Source organism: Ruditapes philippinarum, unplaced genomic scaffold (assembly GCF_026571515.1).
Source record: "Ruditapes philippinarum isolate M1 unplaced genomic scaffold, ASM2657151v2 ctg7602_1_1_1_1, whole genome shotgun sequence".
Classification (NCBI taxonomy): Eukaryota; Metazoa; Mollusca; class Bivalvia; order Venerida; family Veneridae; genus Ruditapes; species Ruditapes philippinarum.
The window spans coordinates 1-18,460 of record NW_026853601.1 but is presented as its reverse complement, the minus strand read 5'-3'; the positions used below and the strand labels follow the sequence as shown (position 1 = coordinate 18,460).

General features: G+C 32.3%; 1 protein-coding gene across 1 annotated transcript; it reads left to right on the top strand.

Moving 5' to 3' along the window:
- Positions 1–399: 399 nt before the first annotated feature.
- LOC132737299 (galactoside alpha-(1,2)-fucosyltransferase 2-like) lies at positions 400–3,156 on the top strand. Its single transcript, XM_060724564.1, has one exon. The coding sequence runs from the start codon at positions 585–587 to the stop codon at positions 1,728–1,730; it is 1,146 nt and encodes a 381-aa protein (XP_060580547.1). The 5' UTR covers positions 400–584; the 3' UTR covers positions 1,731–3,156.
- The last annotated feature ends 15,304 nt before the right edge of the window (positions 3,157–18,460 follow it).

Genomic DNA, 18,460 nt, shown 5'->3' with positions numbered 1-18,460 from the left:
TTCAAAAAGTGTAACAAAAGGGTCAGTGCAGTTTTATTGTGCTCGCTCAGTTAATACATGATTATTACGTTGTTTTCACAAGCTGCCATGTGATGGTAATAAATAATCGTAAACTCAAGAAACATAGGACATTGTTTTTTTACATCAGTATTCACAAAATTTGTTGATAAACACAGATAATGCAAATCAAGCTAGGTTTTATATGTATTTCCTTGAGTGGCATTTATACCTGAGAGGAAATTAAAACCAAATACATAGACATATACAAAAAGGAGTGAGTATTAACCAGGTTATGCTAGCACACTTTTGTTATATTATGACTCGTGTGGTGTTTATACACTCTATATTATAGCTATACATTTCAAGGCATTATATTATTTGCACTAAATGCTCGTTGAATGTATGTTAAATCTTTATGTAGAATATTTAAATTTTACTGCTTCACATTGAATCTGTCTTAGACACAAACTTTTAGACTGTGACATAAATAAAGTGTATAAACTTATAAACAGACAATATGACTGAAGTGTTAATGTTTACATTAAGCGTTCACGTGTTTCGGTACAACATACATTCAATATAAAATGATAACACACGTTAAAAATCTGAAACCTGTCATTGAACGAACACGTTGTTTTTCTTTTACGACGAGTTTATGTGTAGGATTGTTACTGGTATATGTTTATGTATTTGAAATGAATATTTCATTAAGTTATGTTGGAATATCTGATATGTTTAATCTAAAAAACAACTGTACAACAAGGGTGTGCGTATATGGGAATATATCCAATAACAAAGGTGAGAAAAAATGTTTCTCTCTTTCAAAAAATATAAATTTTACAACTGTGTTCGCAATGACGTCTGCGAGGATGAAAAACCCGTACACTCTGACAGAAACCAAAGATTTGCTGGGGAAAAAAAATATGACATCCTGCAATCGTTTTATAACTAGGGGAGCACATTTGGGGCGAATTGGTAACCAAATGTTTCAAATAGCATCTTTGCTTGGCACAGCTCATAAATATGATATTTTACCTATCATACCAGAAAATTATCCAATTAATAAATACTTTGATCTTCCTAGCAGGATACACATCGATAATAACGAGAGTAATATGGTAAAATGCAAACAGTTGAAATCTGCTGTTTACTACAACTGTTCAAGAGCAATAAACACTGGAAAAAATATCACAATGCTTGGGTTCTGTCAGTCATGGAAATATTTCTACGGCGCATATGACATCGTCAAATCTGTGTTCAGGTTTAAAGATAGGTATTTGCATAGCGCAAAAGAATTCTTGTCTCGAGTTTCACTGCCTGGATATAAACGTGTATGCATCCATATTCGACGAGGAGATATCACTAGTAAAAAAAACAGGAATTATGGTTATGTTATTGCAGATTTAAAATTTATTGAAAAAGCAAAGGAGTTTTTCAGAATCAAATATGCAAAAGTACAATTTATCGTCGTCAGTAATGATAAAAAATGGTGTAGAAATTATATTAAAGATGTTAATATAAGTACTCTGTCTGATCCTGGTGAGGACCTGGCTTTAATGACTTTAAGCGACAACGTTGTTGTTACAACAGGAACATTTGGATGGTGGGGTGCATGGCTTTCAGGAGGGACTACTGTCTATTTTAATCAATATCCAAAGAACGGTAGTGTATTAGCTGCAAAATTTATACATGAAGATTATTACCCTCCAAATTGGATAGGTTTATCATAGTGCGCGTCACTTATTAGAACATAACATTTCATTTGAATAGTTTTATCTTCTCTGGATGTAACATTTTCAGAACGTCATTGTCATATGACTACATTTTAAAGTTTCCTGGATTTCTAATTGACGTTAGGGCATAAATATAGAGACACTTTGCGGAAAAGTTCCAGTCATCCTGAAAATTGAAACAAATTAACGATTACCTACTCAGATAAAAAATAAGCAGATTTCGAAAGAAGAAGTGACAATGTATCATGCAGACATAACATTGTTTAGCATTTGTCATGTAAAGATTACCATGATATAGATAAAGGAATTCCTTTAAAAGTTGTATTAATCTGATATTATTGTGTTTCACATTTAATATTTACTCATGTTTGCATGTTCTTGAGATTTTTCGTCGAATGCTCCGATCTGCATGATATTGTCATACAAATAAAATGCGCCTAAAATGCACCTGAATCGACCATTTATTTAACACGTATAATTCACTTTTTCCTTGGAAATTGGAGAGGAAGCCCAGAACCCAAACCTTAGTTTAGTATAAAATGTCAGCAAGTTTCTGCCGGATTTTCCATTCCAAAGTATCAACAACAAAACAATGTAACTTTCCACATCAATTTTATTGTTGAAAAACATTCTTTGCATTATTTTGTTTTTTATATGCAATTGTTAATCATTGAACACATTTCAACATGCTGGAATTAAATAATGTAAGTCAATATCAAAATAGACTTAATCACATGAAGGATTTCATGATATTTATGGACAGTTTTTAAATATTTGAACAAACCATAATTTTGTAGATTTTTATCTGTAAATTTACAGATAAAAATGTGATAAGAAAATATAAGAAGTGGCATTATATTCAAAACAGCAGGTTAAAATGAATATGTCTACGTATTATTTGATAAAATGTATCAGTATGGTAAGATTCAGATAATTTGATGATTTTCAATTTTCACTTCATAAAAAGATGAAACTCACTCCATTACCTTTGTAGATATAAAAATCAATAACACATCTTGTTTTAAGCTGCATATTTTAACATAAAACTCAAAACAGCAAGTTCCTCATTGAATATCTGTAAATTTATGGATTGAAAAATCTTAAAATTTCTAGAATGTCTATAAATTTACGAACAGTCCGTAAATATCATGAAATCCTAGATCTGTTAATTGTGTCTATTGCCTGTGAGTGACAGAAGCAAACTATTTTTGTCCTGTTAATGTAAAATATTATTCTCAATAAACAAACAAAGTTTCAAAGAAATATCTTTATCTATTTTCTAGAAATATGATTTTTAATGACATAAGCTCGATCGGGCATTTTCACCAGCCTGTTAACCGTTGACCGAACTGACTTGACAACATGTGTTTTTGTAAATAAACTCAAACTGTCGCTTAAGATAACATTTCCTGTGATATCTTCATTTAAAGTTGATAAATTTGATGAAAAATGAAATGTTATTAGAATATTTTAAAAGGTACACAGATAAAAAGAAACAAATAACTCGCACATGCTTTCCATAAGACAATGCCGCCATGTTGGATGTCTAAATAACGTAGATGACCGTACAAGACCGAAAACTTCGTTTCCGTCAATAAATAATTTGATGTAAAATTTAAAGGAGGGCAAAACTCGATTTTTAAACGGAGGTGTTTATTCCAAAACAAAAAGCGTTTTATTAAAGAGTTTGAATAAAATATCAATAAATTTCTTGAAAAGTTCAAACATATTGACTTTCTCGATATTTAATTCAGTTTTGAAAAATGTCTGCCCAAGGTGCATAATGCTTATATTCTGAAATATATGCAGCACGTCTTTTAAAATGGCTAAAAAATTGTTTTTAAGTTTTTCAAACAAAACTAACAATCTTATAACAAAGCATGAAAAAATAGACCCACTAATTGATAAAAACTGGAAAAAAATCGGAACGTAAGTAATGGCGTTAGTCCAAAATTAAGGCAGACAGGATTTCGTCTGCCTAATTTTCAGGTCTGCCTATTGAATGTAAAATTTATACTTCATATCTGCTTTATATTTAATATAAGTTTTTTATACTATATATATAAGTTTTATAATACTATAGTGTCACCCCTACTGAAAGGGCTAGCCATTTCTGACTTATAAGACAACTTTTGCTTGCATACCACATACATCCTAACTCCTACCACTTTGCCAGGCGCCAGGCGGATAGAAATTGGTAACCATTCATTTTAACTACCTCGAGGCTCACGAAGCGGCCATTTCGGAACAAGTCCCATGACAAACGTTCATCCTTGAATTAACACTCCCCGTGGGGCTCAAACATTCGACCTCCCGATCCGAAGGCGGACGCCTTAACCACTAGGCCAACAGTACCGGTTATATATTTGTAATTGGGCCTGTTGCCTGTGACCTGTGACGTGTGACATGTGATCTGTCACCCAACAAGCGTTTTGATATATTTAAATAAATAAATATAATATATATATACTCAAACTTGGCATCACTACTTATTGGGTCCACCTATTTCCAGTAATTCTAGAGGCAAACGAGACGGTTTAGTTTTTAAAGTTTAATCCCCTTATACTATATATAGCTTCAGATTCACAATAACTAAATGCAAAATCTATATATCACACATTGTAACATTTTACACCAGACCTCGTACCTGGGTCTTTATGACCCAACTATTTATATGTTTATACATGTATATATAACGTAATGATCCAACAGTTTCTTATTCATATATATCATTTTATACACAAACTTGATAAAAAAAGTGGGTCCAAGTGACATTACAAACTTTTTGGGTCCGCCTATTTCCAGCATCTCTAGAGACATTGTGTGTGTGTGTTGGGTTTATTTACCCTCGCCAACGGTATAAAACTATATGGGCGAGCATATGCTTCATTTATGATAGGGATAAACTGTACTTAGTTAAATAACTGCTTACGTAGCTAGTGAGTGCCATATTAACTGCCCTAAATAGGAAAATAATTGCCATAGATGATGCCGGAAAAAGGTGGGATTATATCCCACACTTAGATTAAACAACTGTATTTAAAAATTAAACTTAAATTAAAAAGGGGGGAAGACGCATATACGCGTACGCCTGCTATAATTGGACAAAAAACCCTAAGAACTATATTTATTGATTACTTAATTAAATGCAAATCATACTTGTAATATATAACCTAGTATTAGAGGGGGGAATACACTTAAACGCGAACGCCTTCCTATAGCAGGCCGACGCAGTAAAACACTTTTAGTTCTTTATTTTTAAACTTTATTTCACACATGATTATTCATATAAACCTTAGTAACACGCCTGAGAACATAGTTTCTACCTTTCAATACGGCCATCATATAGTATAACTTCTTTTTTATTAGGGAGAACAATGCAGCAACGAATTTTGACATTGTGTGTGTGTGTGTGTGTTTGTTTAGCTATCAATAACAGGACCTGTGCGAGAAAAACGACCTACCGTCTGAGGACGGTTTCGATTTAGAGGACTTACACACGGGTCCTCAGATTGTTTTCTTCGATTTAGCTTCGAAAACACGATTTCTGTTGTTCCTTTAAAAATTTGGGAGTCCTCGTTTTGATAGGTCTTATAGGACTTCGTACACACCATATACACAATTTACTACTACCACGTGATGAGGTGTGTAAAATTTTACCCAATCAGTGATAGAGTAACGTTTACCGCGTTATTTTTCAATGACCTATGCTAGGAGTCACTTGATTGGTTGATATTTTCACCAACAAGCCGCCATTTTGGATCACGATTGTCATGTAAGTGTGTCTTTTTATTTTCCTACAGAGGACATTTTACTTAATGAAAATCATTAAATATTCGTCGGGAGAAGGTGCAGAAGGTTTTGTTTAAGCAAAAACGTACAAAGGTTATGATTCAATGGTAGGCTATTGTACAGTTCACCACTTTGTTTTTTTCCCGGACGTTCACAGCAAATTTTTTTTTTTATTCACATGCTCTGAAAGTAGCTGTATTATTGAATTATAAACTGCAGATTTAAAGGCCGTATCTGTAAACGTTATAAAAGATAAGCAAAAAGGTGTGAACGATTTTTTGTTGTTGTTTTATTTTAGTTTTTTTTTTTTTTTTTTTTTTTTTCTTCATATTCATGCTGCAATAACAGAACGATTCGCCCCCATTACGTCTTATCCTGTATAACATTTTAATCTATGTTTTGGGTATATCTTATGTTTATGGAGAAGACAAGCAGAAAATTAGCTAAACAATATGAACTTACAATTCTGCTAAACCATTCTGTATGGTACCTTTAACTTAACTCACAGACCACAGGTTCCACGTTTTATTTTCATTTCCCGGTTAAAGTAAACGATCAGCAGTATGCAGAAAGATAAATTTACAAGTTTAAGTAGAGACATAGATCTATAATATAGATATTATCTACATCTTTGGACTATTAAAAGAAAAAAATTCTTATCAATTACTTACTAATATTCATTCACAGCTATATTTTTGCATACATTGTGTATATCTAGTCATGTTTGCAATAATAATAGTAATAATATTAATAATAGTGAATAAGTAAAACAAATTGGATACAATATAGGTACTCTTCAAAAATTCCCCAAAATATTGAGTAAATAAAACTTCAGTCATTCAAAATGTCCATGCCAACACTTTTACTTATAGAAACGGTTACTTAACACTTAAGTTCCTCTCATATTCAAATTCTTTTTAGTACCATTACTGACGTTTGTCACTGTCAAATATGTACAATCAAATGCTACATCTTATATCAGTAAGAGTTCCACAATGGGTGTGTTGGTTCAACGAGTAATTCAGTTAAGGAATTCTTCGAAATTTAAATGTAACTGTGTATATTATGATACTTCTTTCACTGTTTCAATTCGAGGTATTTTCACTCATTAGTTTTTTGTTTGTTGTTTTTTTTTTGTTTTTATTAAGAAATTTATTTATGACTGCTGGAATATTCGTTAATATTATATATATTTATTCACTCATTAACATTCTATTCATGGTTGCCTAAGCATTCATGAAAGTTTGATCACCTAAAAATCAAAAGTTGCTATGATTAAATACGATAAAGCATTTCAGTTTTTAACATTTTTATATAATTAATACATATTTGGTTGTGTGTGTTCTTAATTAAATTGGGCAGCTAAGCCCTTGACATATTATTAGTAATTTAGTTGTCTTATACCTAAATGGGTGACCACGATGTTGCTGATGTCACTTCCGATTTTTTTTCCAGGAAGTGAAGGATGCTGCAAATGAGGAATCAAGTCCTGAAGACAAAATTGAAGTTAAATTCATAGACTGCTACAAAGGTGTGGTTTAAATCTTGCTTAAGTTGTTTGATACTTTGCTTTCTGTTGCTTTTTTAGAGTTAAGTTCATAACAATGTTCATAACAAGCAAACTAGAGTCTAGTTTGACAGTTTGATGCAGTAAACAAATGTAAACAAACTATTTTATTTCATATTGTAATGTCTTTAGAATGACAATCTGTGTGAGGGCGACAAAAACTATGAAAGTTTGCAAATAAATAATATCTTAAGGTTAATTTTCTCTAAATTTATGTTATTTTGACAGACTGTACCCCACCCACCCTTGTAAAACTTTTGCTAAACAAATCGAACTGTACCCAAGGCAAAACGTACTCAATTCAAAGTTAAAACAAATTAAAAATTGTATTTTATTTTACTTCACTGCCTGTGGTCAAATTCTTCTCTGGAAGATGTCCACCCTTATATTAGAAATAGTCAATGTTTATTAGAGTGATATGTTATTAAATTGGAAATGGCTAGTCGCACTAGACCGTATGGCTAGCCAAAAGTTCTAGCTGTACGTGAGTCATATACGGATAGCCAAGACACACTGTATTGGCTAGACGTATGGCACTTTTTAGCTTGACTAGACAAAGTAATTGGAGAGCTGGCCTTCTCGCCCCGGCGTCAGAGTCCAGATTTCAGAATAAAGTTTTGGTGCAGATAAATATTTTTCAACCTCAAACTTCAAATATATGTTCCTTATCATCAACCAAATCTTATTTGACAAGGTTCATAACTCTAGGACCAATATTTTCAGATTTATCTCCCCTTTAACTTAGAATTTTGCTTAAAAAATATTTTTTCTATAACTTTTTCATTTCTTAAGGTATCGGCTTTAAACTTCAAGGGGCGTCCGTTGCCGAGTGGTTAAGGTCGTTGACTTCAACCCACTTGCCCCTCACTGCTGTGGGTTCGAATCCCGACAGGGACTTTGGATTCTTCCATGTGAGGAAACTTTCAAGCTAGCTTACGGAACATCGGTGGTTCTACTCAGGTGCCCGTTCGTGCCTGAAATAATGCACGGAAAGGCACCTGAGGTCTTCCTCCGACAGTAAAGCTGGAACGTCGGGATATGACCTATACTGTGGCAATGTGACGTAAAACCCAAAACAAACAAAAAATAACTCTAGCACCAATATTTTCAGATTTATCTCTCCATTAACTTATTTTTTTTTGTTTAGCTATTTTACTTTAACTTATTTAGTTTTAAATGTATCTAACTCAAACTTCAAATACATGTGCCTTATCATCAACCAGATCTGATGTGACAAGGTTAACAACTATAACTTCTTGTCATAAGAAGAAATATATTTATCATAATTACAGTGACAGCTCTTGTTAAAATTAGACCCCTATATGGAAGTCGAAAATGCATTTTATGACTTTAAAGTGAGGGTTTTTACCAAGAAACAGCAATTGTCTTCATATATTTTCTTTAAAGAGATTAATCTGTCATCATGTTGGCTACAGCTCAGTAAAGAATTAGGTATGAATATCAATCTTTGTCATTTCCAGATTGCAAGAAAATAAAGCGTTTAAAAATTGGTTGCAGTTGAAAAACACAATTGAAATACTCACTGTTTACAAAATAGTGATAAGAATTCTTTTTTCTTTCAATAAGTTTAACTTTCAACACCTTTATAAATGAAAAAAAAAACTCTAAAATAAGTGTTGTTAGGCTCTGATAATTGCATCAATTTCCGATTATCATTAGGGAAAGTTTGCATGTTCTGTGAAACGCATTCTAAAATTATATTGTCAGTCCCTGGATATGCTTTAATTAGGGCTAATTGATTGTGCTTTTATACTTCTACTGTATTTAAAAAATTTAAATTTTTTCAATGCTTTTTTTTCAATGTTCGTTTTATTTATTTATTCCACTTCGACCATGCCGTTATGGAAAAGCTTTATTTGAGGTTATGATTATTTATTTGATTCATGTGCATTATTAACAACAAAATTATTTAATAATTCATCTTTTATCATGTTCATACAAATAAAAATTAATTAAACCACAAATCATGATTATGAAAAACAAGGATGATATAACTTATAAACATGATAAATATAACATGCAACTTTGACTTTTTTATCAAGATTACAACGCTTGTAGATCTATTACCTTCATATTCATTTTTTTTTTACAAAATGGCGGAGCATATCTTTATTAAAGTGTATACATGAGGACTAATGTGGGGACTTGATGTAGGTGGGTACGGCTAGACAATACAGTGTGTCCTGGCTAGTCGTATGTGACTCACGTATGGCTAGAACTTTTGGTTAGTCATACGGGCCAGAACGGCTAGCCACTTCCCTGTCAAATTTTATTAGCTGAGCCCTTATTAGTTTTTATTAGAATTCATAAAGATTGTCATATATAGATGATATATTGTAGCTTATAAATTTAGGGATCCAATAATTGTAATCATAATTAAAGTAGGTCACAAAATTAGAATTGATTTTCAAAAGAGTCTAGTTTCTGAACAATGTTACGAGCCAGGCGTAACGAGAAAGAAAAGCCAGCAACAAACTTGTAACAATAACAAATTTATTACAGAAAAATTATTAAAGAAAAATAAAATAACAAATTATCTTTACAAATACCTGAAGTCCAAATAAAAATTACAAATGTCTAGTCTGATCCTGGAATGATCCTTTTTCAATAGCACAGTTAAATCCAAGTTAAATCCAAGAACACTTTAGAATAAATTCCCACAATAAAATCCACAAGAATAATTAATAATCCAAGCTCCAATAAATCACTTAATTTCCAAGTTGAATAATACTCCAAATATATTGATGACTTAAAAGATCACTGATGACTAAAAAGGTAACTGATGACTTAAAGATAAGAGTAATGAAAAATGTCTCCTTATATATATTAACTAAGAAGTTTCTAGAATAGTCTTCCATTTACTACAGTAATCATAATCTAGCAACTTCAACAATAAAGATCATTCCAGAAATTTCTATCTAAATATAATGCATGAGTTTTCCACAACAGTTAAGAACGTTCTAGTACATACATGTAGTTTATGTTCTAAAAATAGAACAATGACAATATTGGAAATACCAACTGGTCAGATATAATCTATATACATGTAATATGTTGCATACATAACACTTCCCCTCTTCAAGAAAAAGAAATATTAATGAAATGAATATTTCTTTTACATAAATTCAAACAATGTAACTTACAAATAACATAGGAGAAATGTTAAACAATTTTATACATTCATATATATGTGTATTACAAACAATAGCAAACAACAACAAAAACATAACCAATCATATCATATAAATGCTATTACAAACAATAGCAAACAACAACAAAAAAAATAATCAATCATATCATATAAATGTTAAATTTAAAGTACTGCAAATAACAGTTTTAGACACGTGAAAGTGCATCAGGGATCAAATTATCTTTCCCTTTAATGTGTCTAATGTCAAGACTATATTCTTGCAAAAATAAGCTCCACCTCAACAACCTTTGATTTTTGTTTTTAAGTTTATGCAAGAAAGTGAGGGGATTGTGATCACTAAAGACAACAACAGGCAACTTTGAAGAAGTTAGATAAACTTCAAAATGCTGAATAGAAAGAATAAGAGCAAGGCACTCTTTCTCTATAGTAGAGTAATTTTTCTGATGTTCATTAAACTTTTTAGAAAAGTAACAAACGGGATGGTCAACACCATTGTTGTCTTCTTGGATCAATACACTTCCAGCACCTATGTCACTAGCATCTACAGCTAACTTAAAGTTTTTATTAAAATCTGGTGCCAAGAGAACTGGTGCACTCTTAAGTATGGCTTTAAGGCTGTCAAATGCCATTTGACACTTGTCATTCCAAATGAATTTGTTTCTTTTCTTTAACAAATTTGTCAATGGTTCTGCAATAACCGAAAAATTATTACAAAATTTACGATAATACCCTGCCATACCAAGCATTCTCATCATACCTTGATTTCATTTTACTTTGTGTTGATTTTAAATTAACCCTAGCTAACTCACATGCATTAGTTAACCTATTTCGAAAATCTGATACATACTGAAGCAAATTTAAAGATATGTCATCTTCAGACAGGAATTTCTCTTTTATAAGTTTTAAGGGTCCTCTGACAGTGTGACCAAATACTAATTCAAAAGGGCTGAAGCCAAGAGATTCCTGAACAGATTCTCTTACAGCAAATAACAATAAATGGATGCCTTCATCCCAGTCTTTTTCAGTGTCAAAACAATATGACCTAATCATATTTTTCAGAGTCTGGTGAAATCTTTCTAATGCACCTTGACTTTCAGGGTGATAGGCTGAAGACCTATATTGAGTAATTCCTAACTCATGCATGACCTGCTGGAAAATACCAGACATAAAATTTGACCCTTGATCAGACTGTACTGATTTAGGTAAACCAACAAAAGTGAAAAATTTCACAAGAGCCTTAACAATAGTTTTGGCTTTAATATTCCTTAAAGGAATAGCTTCAGGGAAGCGCGTAGAAGCACACATAATAGTTAATAAGTACTGAGAACCTGATTTAGTTTTTGGTAATGGACCTACACAGTCAATAATAACTCTACTAAAAGGTTCATCAAATGCAGGAATAGGCTGTAAATGAGCTTTAGGTATTGTCTGGTTAGGTTTTCCAACCATCTGACAAGTATGACAAGATTTACAGTACCTAGATACATCTGCTTTAAGGCCAGGCCAATAAAAATGACTGAGAATTTTATGGTAGGTTTTATTAACACCTAAATGACCTGCCATGGGTGTTTCATGAGCCAAGCTTAATATTTCCTGGCGATATGATTTAGGGACCACAATTTGGTGATTAACAGTCCACTCCTCTTCAGCAGGGACATCGGGCGGTCGCCATTTTCTCATTAAAATCCCATTCTTTTCATAATAACAAACAGGGACTTGTAAAGCTTCATCTTCACTAAAAGCCTTTTGATAAAGGACTGAAATCTCAGGATCATTTTGTTGTTCCTGGATAAGCTGTGACCTTGACAGCGTATCATGACCTTGATCTTTAGATCTTGGTGTAGAAAAATCAGATATTGAAAAATCTGTCTGAGTTTCAGGCAGAGTAGGAGTAAGAGAAAAATTCATTTCATTATCAAAAGACTGACCTATAAAAGTATCAGCTAAGTCAATATCTGAACAATAATTATCTTCTTGAATGGTCTTCTTAGCCATAGCTCGAGTAACTGCACACGAAGGATAAAGGTCAGGAATTTCCTGCTCAATTGGGTCAGGTATCTGATCCACACAAGGAGTGTCAGTTACAAGTGGATTAACCACTACCTTATCTCCAGCTAAGTCATTACCTAGCAATAGATGAACACCTTTAAAGGGTAAGAAAGATCTTATACCTACAGTCACCGGCCCAGTTACCAAATCTGAGGACATATAAATACTATGGAGAGGGACATTAGAAAAACCACACTCTACACCCTGAATAAGGACACTAGATCAAGAAGAAGTCTTCTCAGAAAAAGACAGTGTATCTGCTAAAATAAGAGATTGAGAAGCTCCTGTGTCTCTTAAAATTGTAATAGGAGTAGGTGGGCAAGTATCACCAATAAGTGACACGGAACCTTCCGAAAGGAATGGTTCATAAATCTCCATTATAGAATCAGACTTGGGTTCTTTGACCTTCAAAATTGCATTGTTATCGATACAAGACTGAGGTTCAGACCTTGAAGTAGTAAGACCAGTGGGTTTGGCCTCATCACGTTGCTGTTGCCTCCTTTTTAAGGTAAAGCAATCAGAAATAAGATGTCCAGTTTTCTTGCAATAATTGCATGTAGGACGAGATAAGGGACTATGACCTTTATGTTCATCAGATGACTTTGGTTTGGGAGTATTTGACTGACTAGATAAGCCAGATATATTACCAGAACTGAACTTGGAATTAAAATGTGAGGGTGTGGACTTCCCTTTATTTATAAATGAGACTTTGTGGGTTAAAGAATAATCATCAGCTAGACGGGCAGCTTCTTCTAAAGTTTCTACCTGTTTTTCATCTAAGAAAGATTTAACATCAGAGTGAATGCAACGTTTAAACTCTTCAACTAACATGAGCTGTCTGAGCTTTTCATGATTTTTATTAATTTTCTTAGATAGACACCACCGATCAAAAAGTTGTTCTTTTTCTCTTGCAAATTCGACATGGGTTTGACCAATTTCTTTCTTAGAATTTCTGAATTTTTGCCTGTAGGCCTCTGGTACTAACTCATAACCTTTCAGAATTAATTCTTTTACATTATCATAATTAGAGCTTTGTTCAACAGTAAGTTGTGTATAGATTTCACGAGCTTTACCAATTAAGACGCTCTGTAAAAGTAATGTCCAGTGCTCTCTTGGCCATTTTAAATTTTCAGCAACCTTTTCAAAATGAAGAAAATACTTATCAACTTCTTTTTCTTGGAAAGGGGGAACAAGCCTAATATTTTTAGTGACATCAAATTTTGAATTGATTCTATGTTCAAACTGATTTGCTCTCTCTTTGATTTCTAATTCTCTCATTTTTAACTGAAATTCTCTCTCTTCTCTTTCTTTTTCAAACTGCCTTTCCCTTTCTTTTTCTTCCCTTTCTTTTTCTAACTGTCTTTCTTCCCTTTCTTTTTCTAACTGTAACTGCCTTTCTTCCCTTTCTTTTTCTAACTGTAACTGCCTTTCTTCCCTTTCTTTTTCTAATTTCATTTTTTCTAGTTCAAATTTAAATTGAAGTTCAAGCTCTTTTATCTTAATTTCTGGGTTTGTTTCAACAATCAGAGAAAGTGCATCTTGTCCAAAAATATCTTCATCCACAAAATAATGAATCAGAAGATTTTTAATTTCTTGTTTACGCATTGAAGATTTAATTTCTGATAAATTATACTTTTTTGCAAGATCGAGCAAATCAGTTTTCTTAGCCAAATCTAATACCTCCTGGGAAGGTTCAGCTACAAACTTTTCTAAATTAAAAGACATGACTGCTTGTTGCTGGTTTTAAACTCAGAAAGTGATGTGTTTCAAAAATTTCAAAAATAAAAGGTACACTTAATAGAACAACTATGATATCAACTCAGATGAGTAAATACGGTAATAATAAAATGTAAAATAAACGGTAATAATTTCCAATATTGTAGCCAAAAAGAAATATTCAAATCCCGGACGAGCCCCCAATTTCTGTTACGAGCCAGGCGTAACGAGAAAGAAAAGCCAGCAACAAACTTGTAACAATAACAAATTTATTACAGAAAAATTATTAAAGAAAAATAAAATAACAAATTATCTTTACAAATACCTGAAGTCCAAATAAAAATTACAAATGTCTAGTCTGATCCTGGAATGATCCTTTTTCAATAGCACAGTTAAATCCAAGTTAAATCCAAGAACACTTTAGAATAAATTCCCACAATAAAATCCACAAGAATAATTAATAATCCAAGCTCCAATAAATCACGTAATTTCCAAGTTGAATAATACTCCAAATATATTGATGACTTAAAAGATTACTGATGACTAAAAAGGTAACTGATGACTTAAAGATAAGAGTAATGAAAAATGTCTCCTTATATATATTAACTAAGAAGTTTCTAGAATAGTCTTCCATTTACTACAGTAATCATAATCTAGCAACTTCAACAATAAAGATCATTCCAGAAATTTCTATCTAAATATAATGCATGAGTTTTCCACAACAGTTAAGAACGTTCTAGTACATACATGTAGTTTATGTTCTAAAAATAGAACAATGACAATATTGGAAATACCAACTGGTCAGATATAATCTATATACATGTAATATGTTGCATACATAACAACAAATATAGTCTAACGGCTTTATATTCTCTATATCAATGATGATTTGCAACATAACCCGGAGGGTTCGTATAGATAAAGTGTGAACTGTGAATTACTATGTACATTGTTAATTTTCATTAGAATAAACAGTAAAGAGGAAAACACATATAGAAATACAATGAGTATATATATCCTTTGGTGGTTTATCTAGATTTTCATTTCTTTATTGTCATTACAGTCAGTCATAATTATGTGTTCTACAATTGTTTCAAATTTATTTGCTTTAATGTAACATTAAATATAACAAGAGGAAACAATAATTAATTAATTGAGAACAAACTGAAAATGAATTGGCAGGGCATAAAATAAAACTCACAATATATGTCGGAACCAGTTTCTCTTTATTGTCTGACCATTATCAAACAATAATTAAGTGTTTGCTATAACACCTCTTTTTGTTATCATGCTGAGTGTGTCAATCTGTGTCATCTAATGATTGTGTCATTTCATTTTGTTATTGACAAGCAACTGTCCGTGGCAGTTTTCACCTGTCAAGGATTTAATAAAAGATATAATAAATAAAGCCTGAAAATATTAGTAAAGGCATACAATCTTAATGGTCATGCATGACGATCATTTGTTAAAATAAATAGATTTGTCATGGAGAGTGGACAAGTAGAATTGAATTTTTCCACCCCTTTTTAGCATTAAACATTATTTTTTGGTTATAATTTTTAGGTTCTGATGTGTTTGCAGTTGAAGAGATATCTGAAGGCAAGCTTTTTACTTGGTATGATGGAGAACTTAATTTTTCATGCCAATGGCAACAGTAGGCATGCAAGTTACAGAGATAAGAATTGGTCCTCTACTTTTTCTACAAGTTCAAAAAGGAGAACCTTGAGTAAGTTGCAAGTTTCCATTTCCGGTCCCTTTGAATTTAGATAACTGTAACATAATATATACTTAAAAAAAATTTTAATATCAAGAGATCAAGATTCTATTCCCATATCAAATGATAAAAATTTCAATTTGATTCACAACTAAAAATAAACTCTAACTAGTATACTGCATTGTTACGTGAAATACAACTAATTAATTTATCTCGGCCATCGAATCAGCGCGTAATGTTGTATGTTCTTAAAGCAAATCAGAATGGCTTCAAACGTCAATGTAGAAAAAATAAATCTAAAAATCCTCCATCAAAACTTAAATAACAGGTGTTGGAACACTTCTGGTTTCGCGAGGGTAAAGGTAAGTTATGCTTTGCAGGAGTGTCATGTCCGAAGTCAGTAAGTACAAATTACATGATGCAATGGCTTCATTTTAACAGTAACAAGCCGTGGAGCTGCTTCAACACATAAAAAATATATATACTGGGAAATTCTAAATAATTTGAAATGAACCACTTTTTATTTTCATGTACACTGCTTTGCTAGAAATAACAAGTTCGGGATCAAATAAGTTAAGACAACTAAAAAATGCTAAAATTAATGTTTAGGGCCACTTACTTTACAGCAAATAAGCAGAATTGTCAAGTAAAGACAAAAAAGTAAACACACATGAATCAAATAGAAAAAATTCAAATCTTGTTGTCTGAAATCGAATCAAACTTTAAGTGTATCGTTGCAGCCCTAGTTGCATCGCATTGCATCGCTTCTTGTTTTCACTGTGTGTGTTGTTATCCCCCGCCGATGGAATCGGGAGGGGGATATAGTTTTGGCGTTGTCCATCCGTCCGCCCTACCGTCCATCCGTCCGTCCAATTTTTCGTTTCCGGAGTATTTCTCTGCAACTACTGGCTGGAATTCAACGAAACTTTATGGGAACCTTCAATACCAAGAGGAGATGCGCATATCGTCGGCTTGTTCCGGTCAGACACTTTAACTCAGAGTTATGGCCCTTGATTAGTTATGCAGTATCCATATAGAAAAATATTTGTTTCCTCGCTACTTCTCTGCTACTACTGGCTGGAATTCAATGAAAATTTATTTGATACTAAGAGGAGATGTGCATATAGTTGCCTTGTTCCAGTCAGATACTTATAACTCAGATTTATGGCCCTTGATTAGTTATGTAGTATGCATACATCTTATTGGCATTTCCAGATTTTACTATTTAACACAAAGTTATGGCTCTGTTATTGCCCTGAATATTTATCAAGTTCAAAGAATATTACTGTTTATGCCATGATTAATATATAAATAAAGCCTTCTGTTCTTCCAGTTGTTGTGTTAATTAATAACCAGTACTCGGCGGGGGATATAAATTCAATGAATTTGCTTGTTGTTTCTTTTTTAATATCACTTGGAGGACCTGTGTGAGGATGTTTTTAAATGAGAGGACTTACACACGGGTCCTCTGATTGTCAATTTTCTTTGATCTAGCTTCGATAATATGATTCCTGTTCATTCTTTGAAAGGTTAGAAGTCCTCATTTTGATAGGTTTAAAAACATTTGAAAAAGTAATACAATTTTTTAATGAATTTTAGATTTTGAAAAGTCAGGAAGTTTGCAAAAGAAAATACATGTATTACCAAATTTGTTTTTTTTTTAATTAAATTATTTTTCTTTCTATAAGTGGAATTATAAGTAGCTTTTTATCCTTCATAGCAAGATGTGTAAAAGGCATCATCTAAGTAGCAAGGTGAAGCCGTGAATTTGTCACACATAAGGTCAAATGTTAATATCCACATTTATTTTTTATCTTTATCATTTCAACTATTGAGATGATTTAAAATTATCAAACTCACCATCATAAGACTGCATAATGTGTCATCAGCTTGACTTTGTTGACATCATGTGACCACATTATCTTAATGTATAAACAGATTGTGTGAAATAATTATCCCACGCCATATTTTGCATTTACATGTAATGGCTTAATAGCGGATATGGGAATGCTAAGTATTTTTCGAATTTAGAGCGATATCAATTATATAACTTCTTTTCATTTTCGTTTGTCAAAATATCTTTTGTTAACATGCTTGTACTTGTGATTCACTTAGCATGAATACATGGAGACATTTTAAGAGGCTAATGAACATAGATAAATCTTCAGTCCTAGAGACATTCAACAGACGTTTATGAAATTCATGTTCTTGATAATATTGAGAAATATTCTCCAAAACTATTTTATAATTGTTATTAGTCCCCTACCGGTTTACCGGAGGGGACTTTAGGTTAACCCTCCGTCCGTCTGTTCCGTCCACAAAACTGGATCCCGCGATATCATAAGGCAAAAAGTACTGCAAATATTTTTATGAAATTTGGTTTATTGATAGATGGCAGTAGGGAGATTATGCACGTCTTTTTCTTTTCTTCCTATGTTAAAAATTCTGGATAACCTGGATCCAGTGATATCGCAAAAAGTACTGGAACTATTTTTATGAAACTTGAATATGGGTAGATGGCAGTCTAAAGATTATGCGCATATTTTTTTCTTTTCTTCCTATGTTGAAAATTCTGGTTGCTATGGCAACAAATAATCTTAATTTCAAGATTTCTGATTCTAGATTTTTTCCCTTTTTCGCAATAAGTTCTTTATTTCTTAACGTATTTTCTTCAAACTTTAAATATAAGTTTCTAGTCATCAACCACATCATATGTG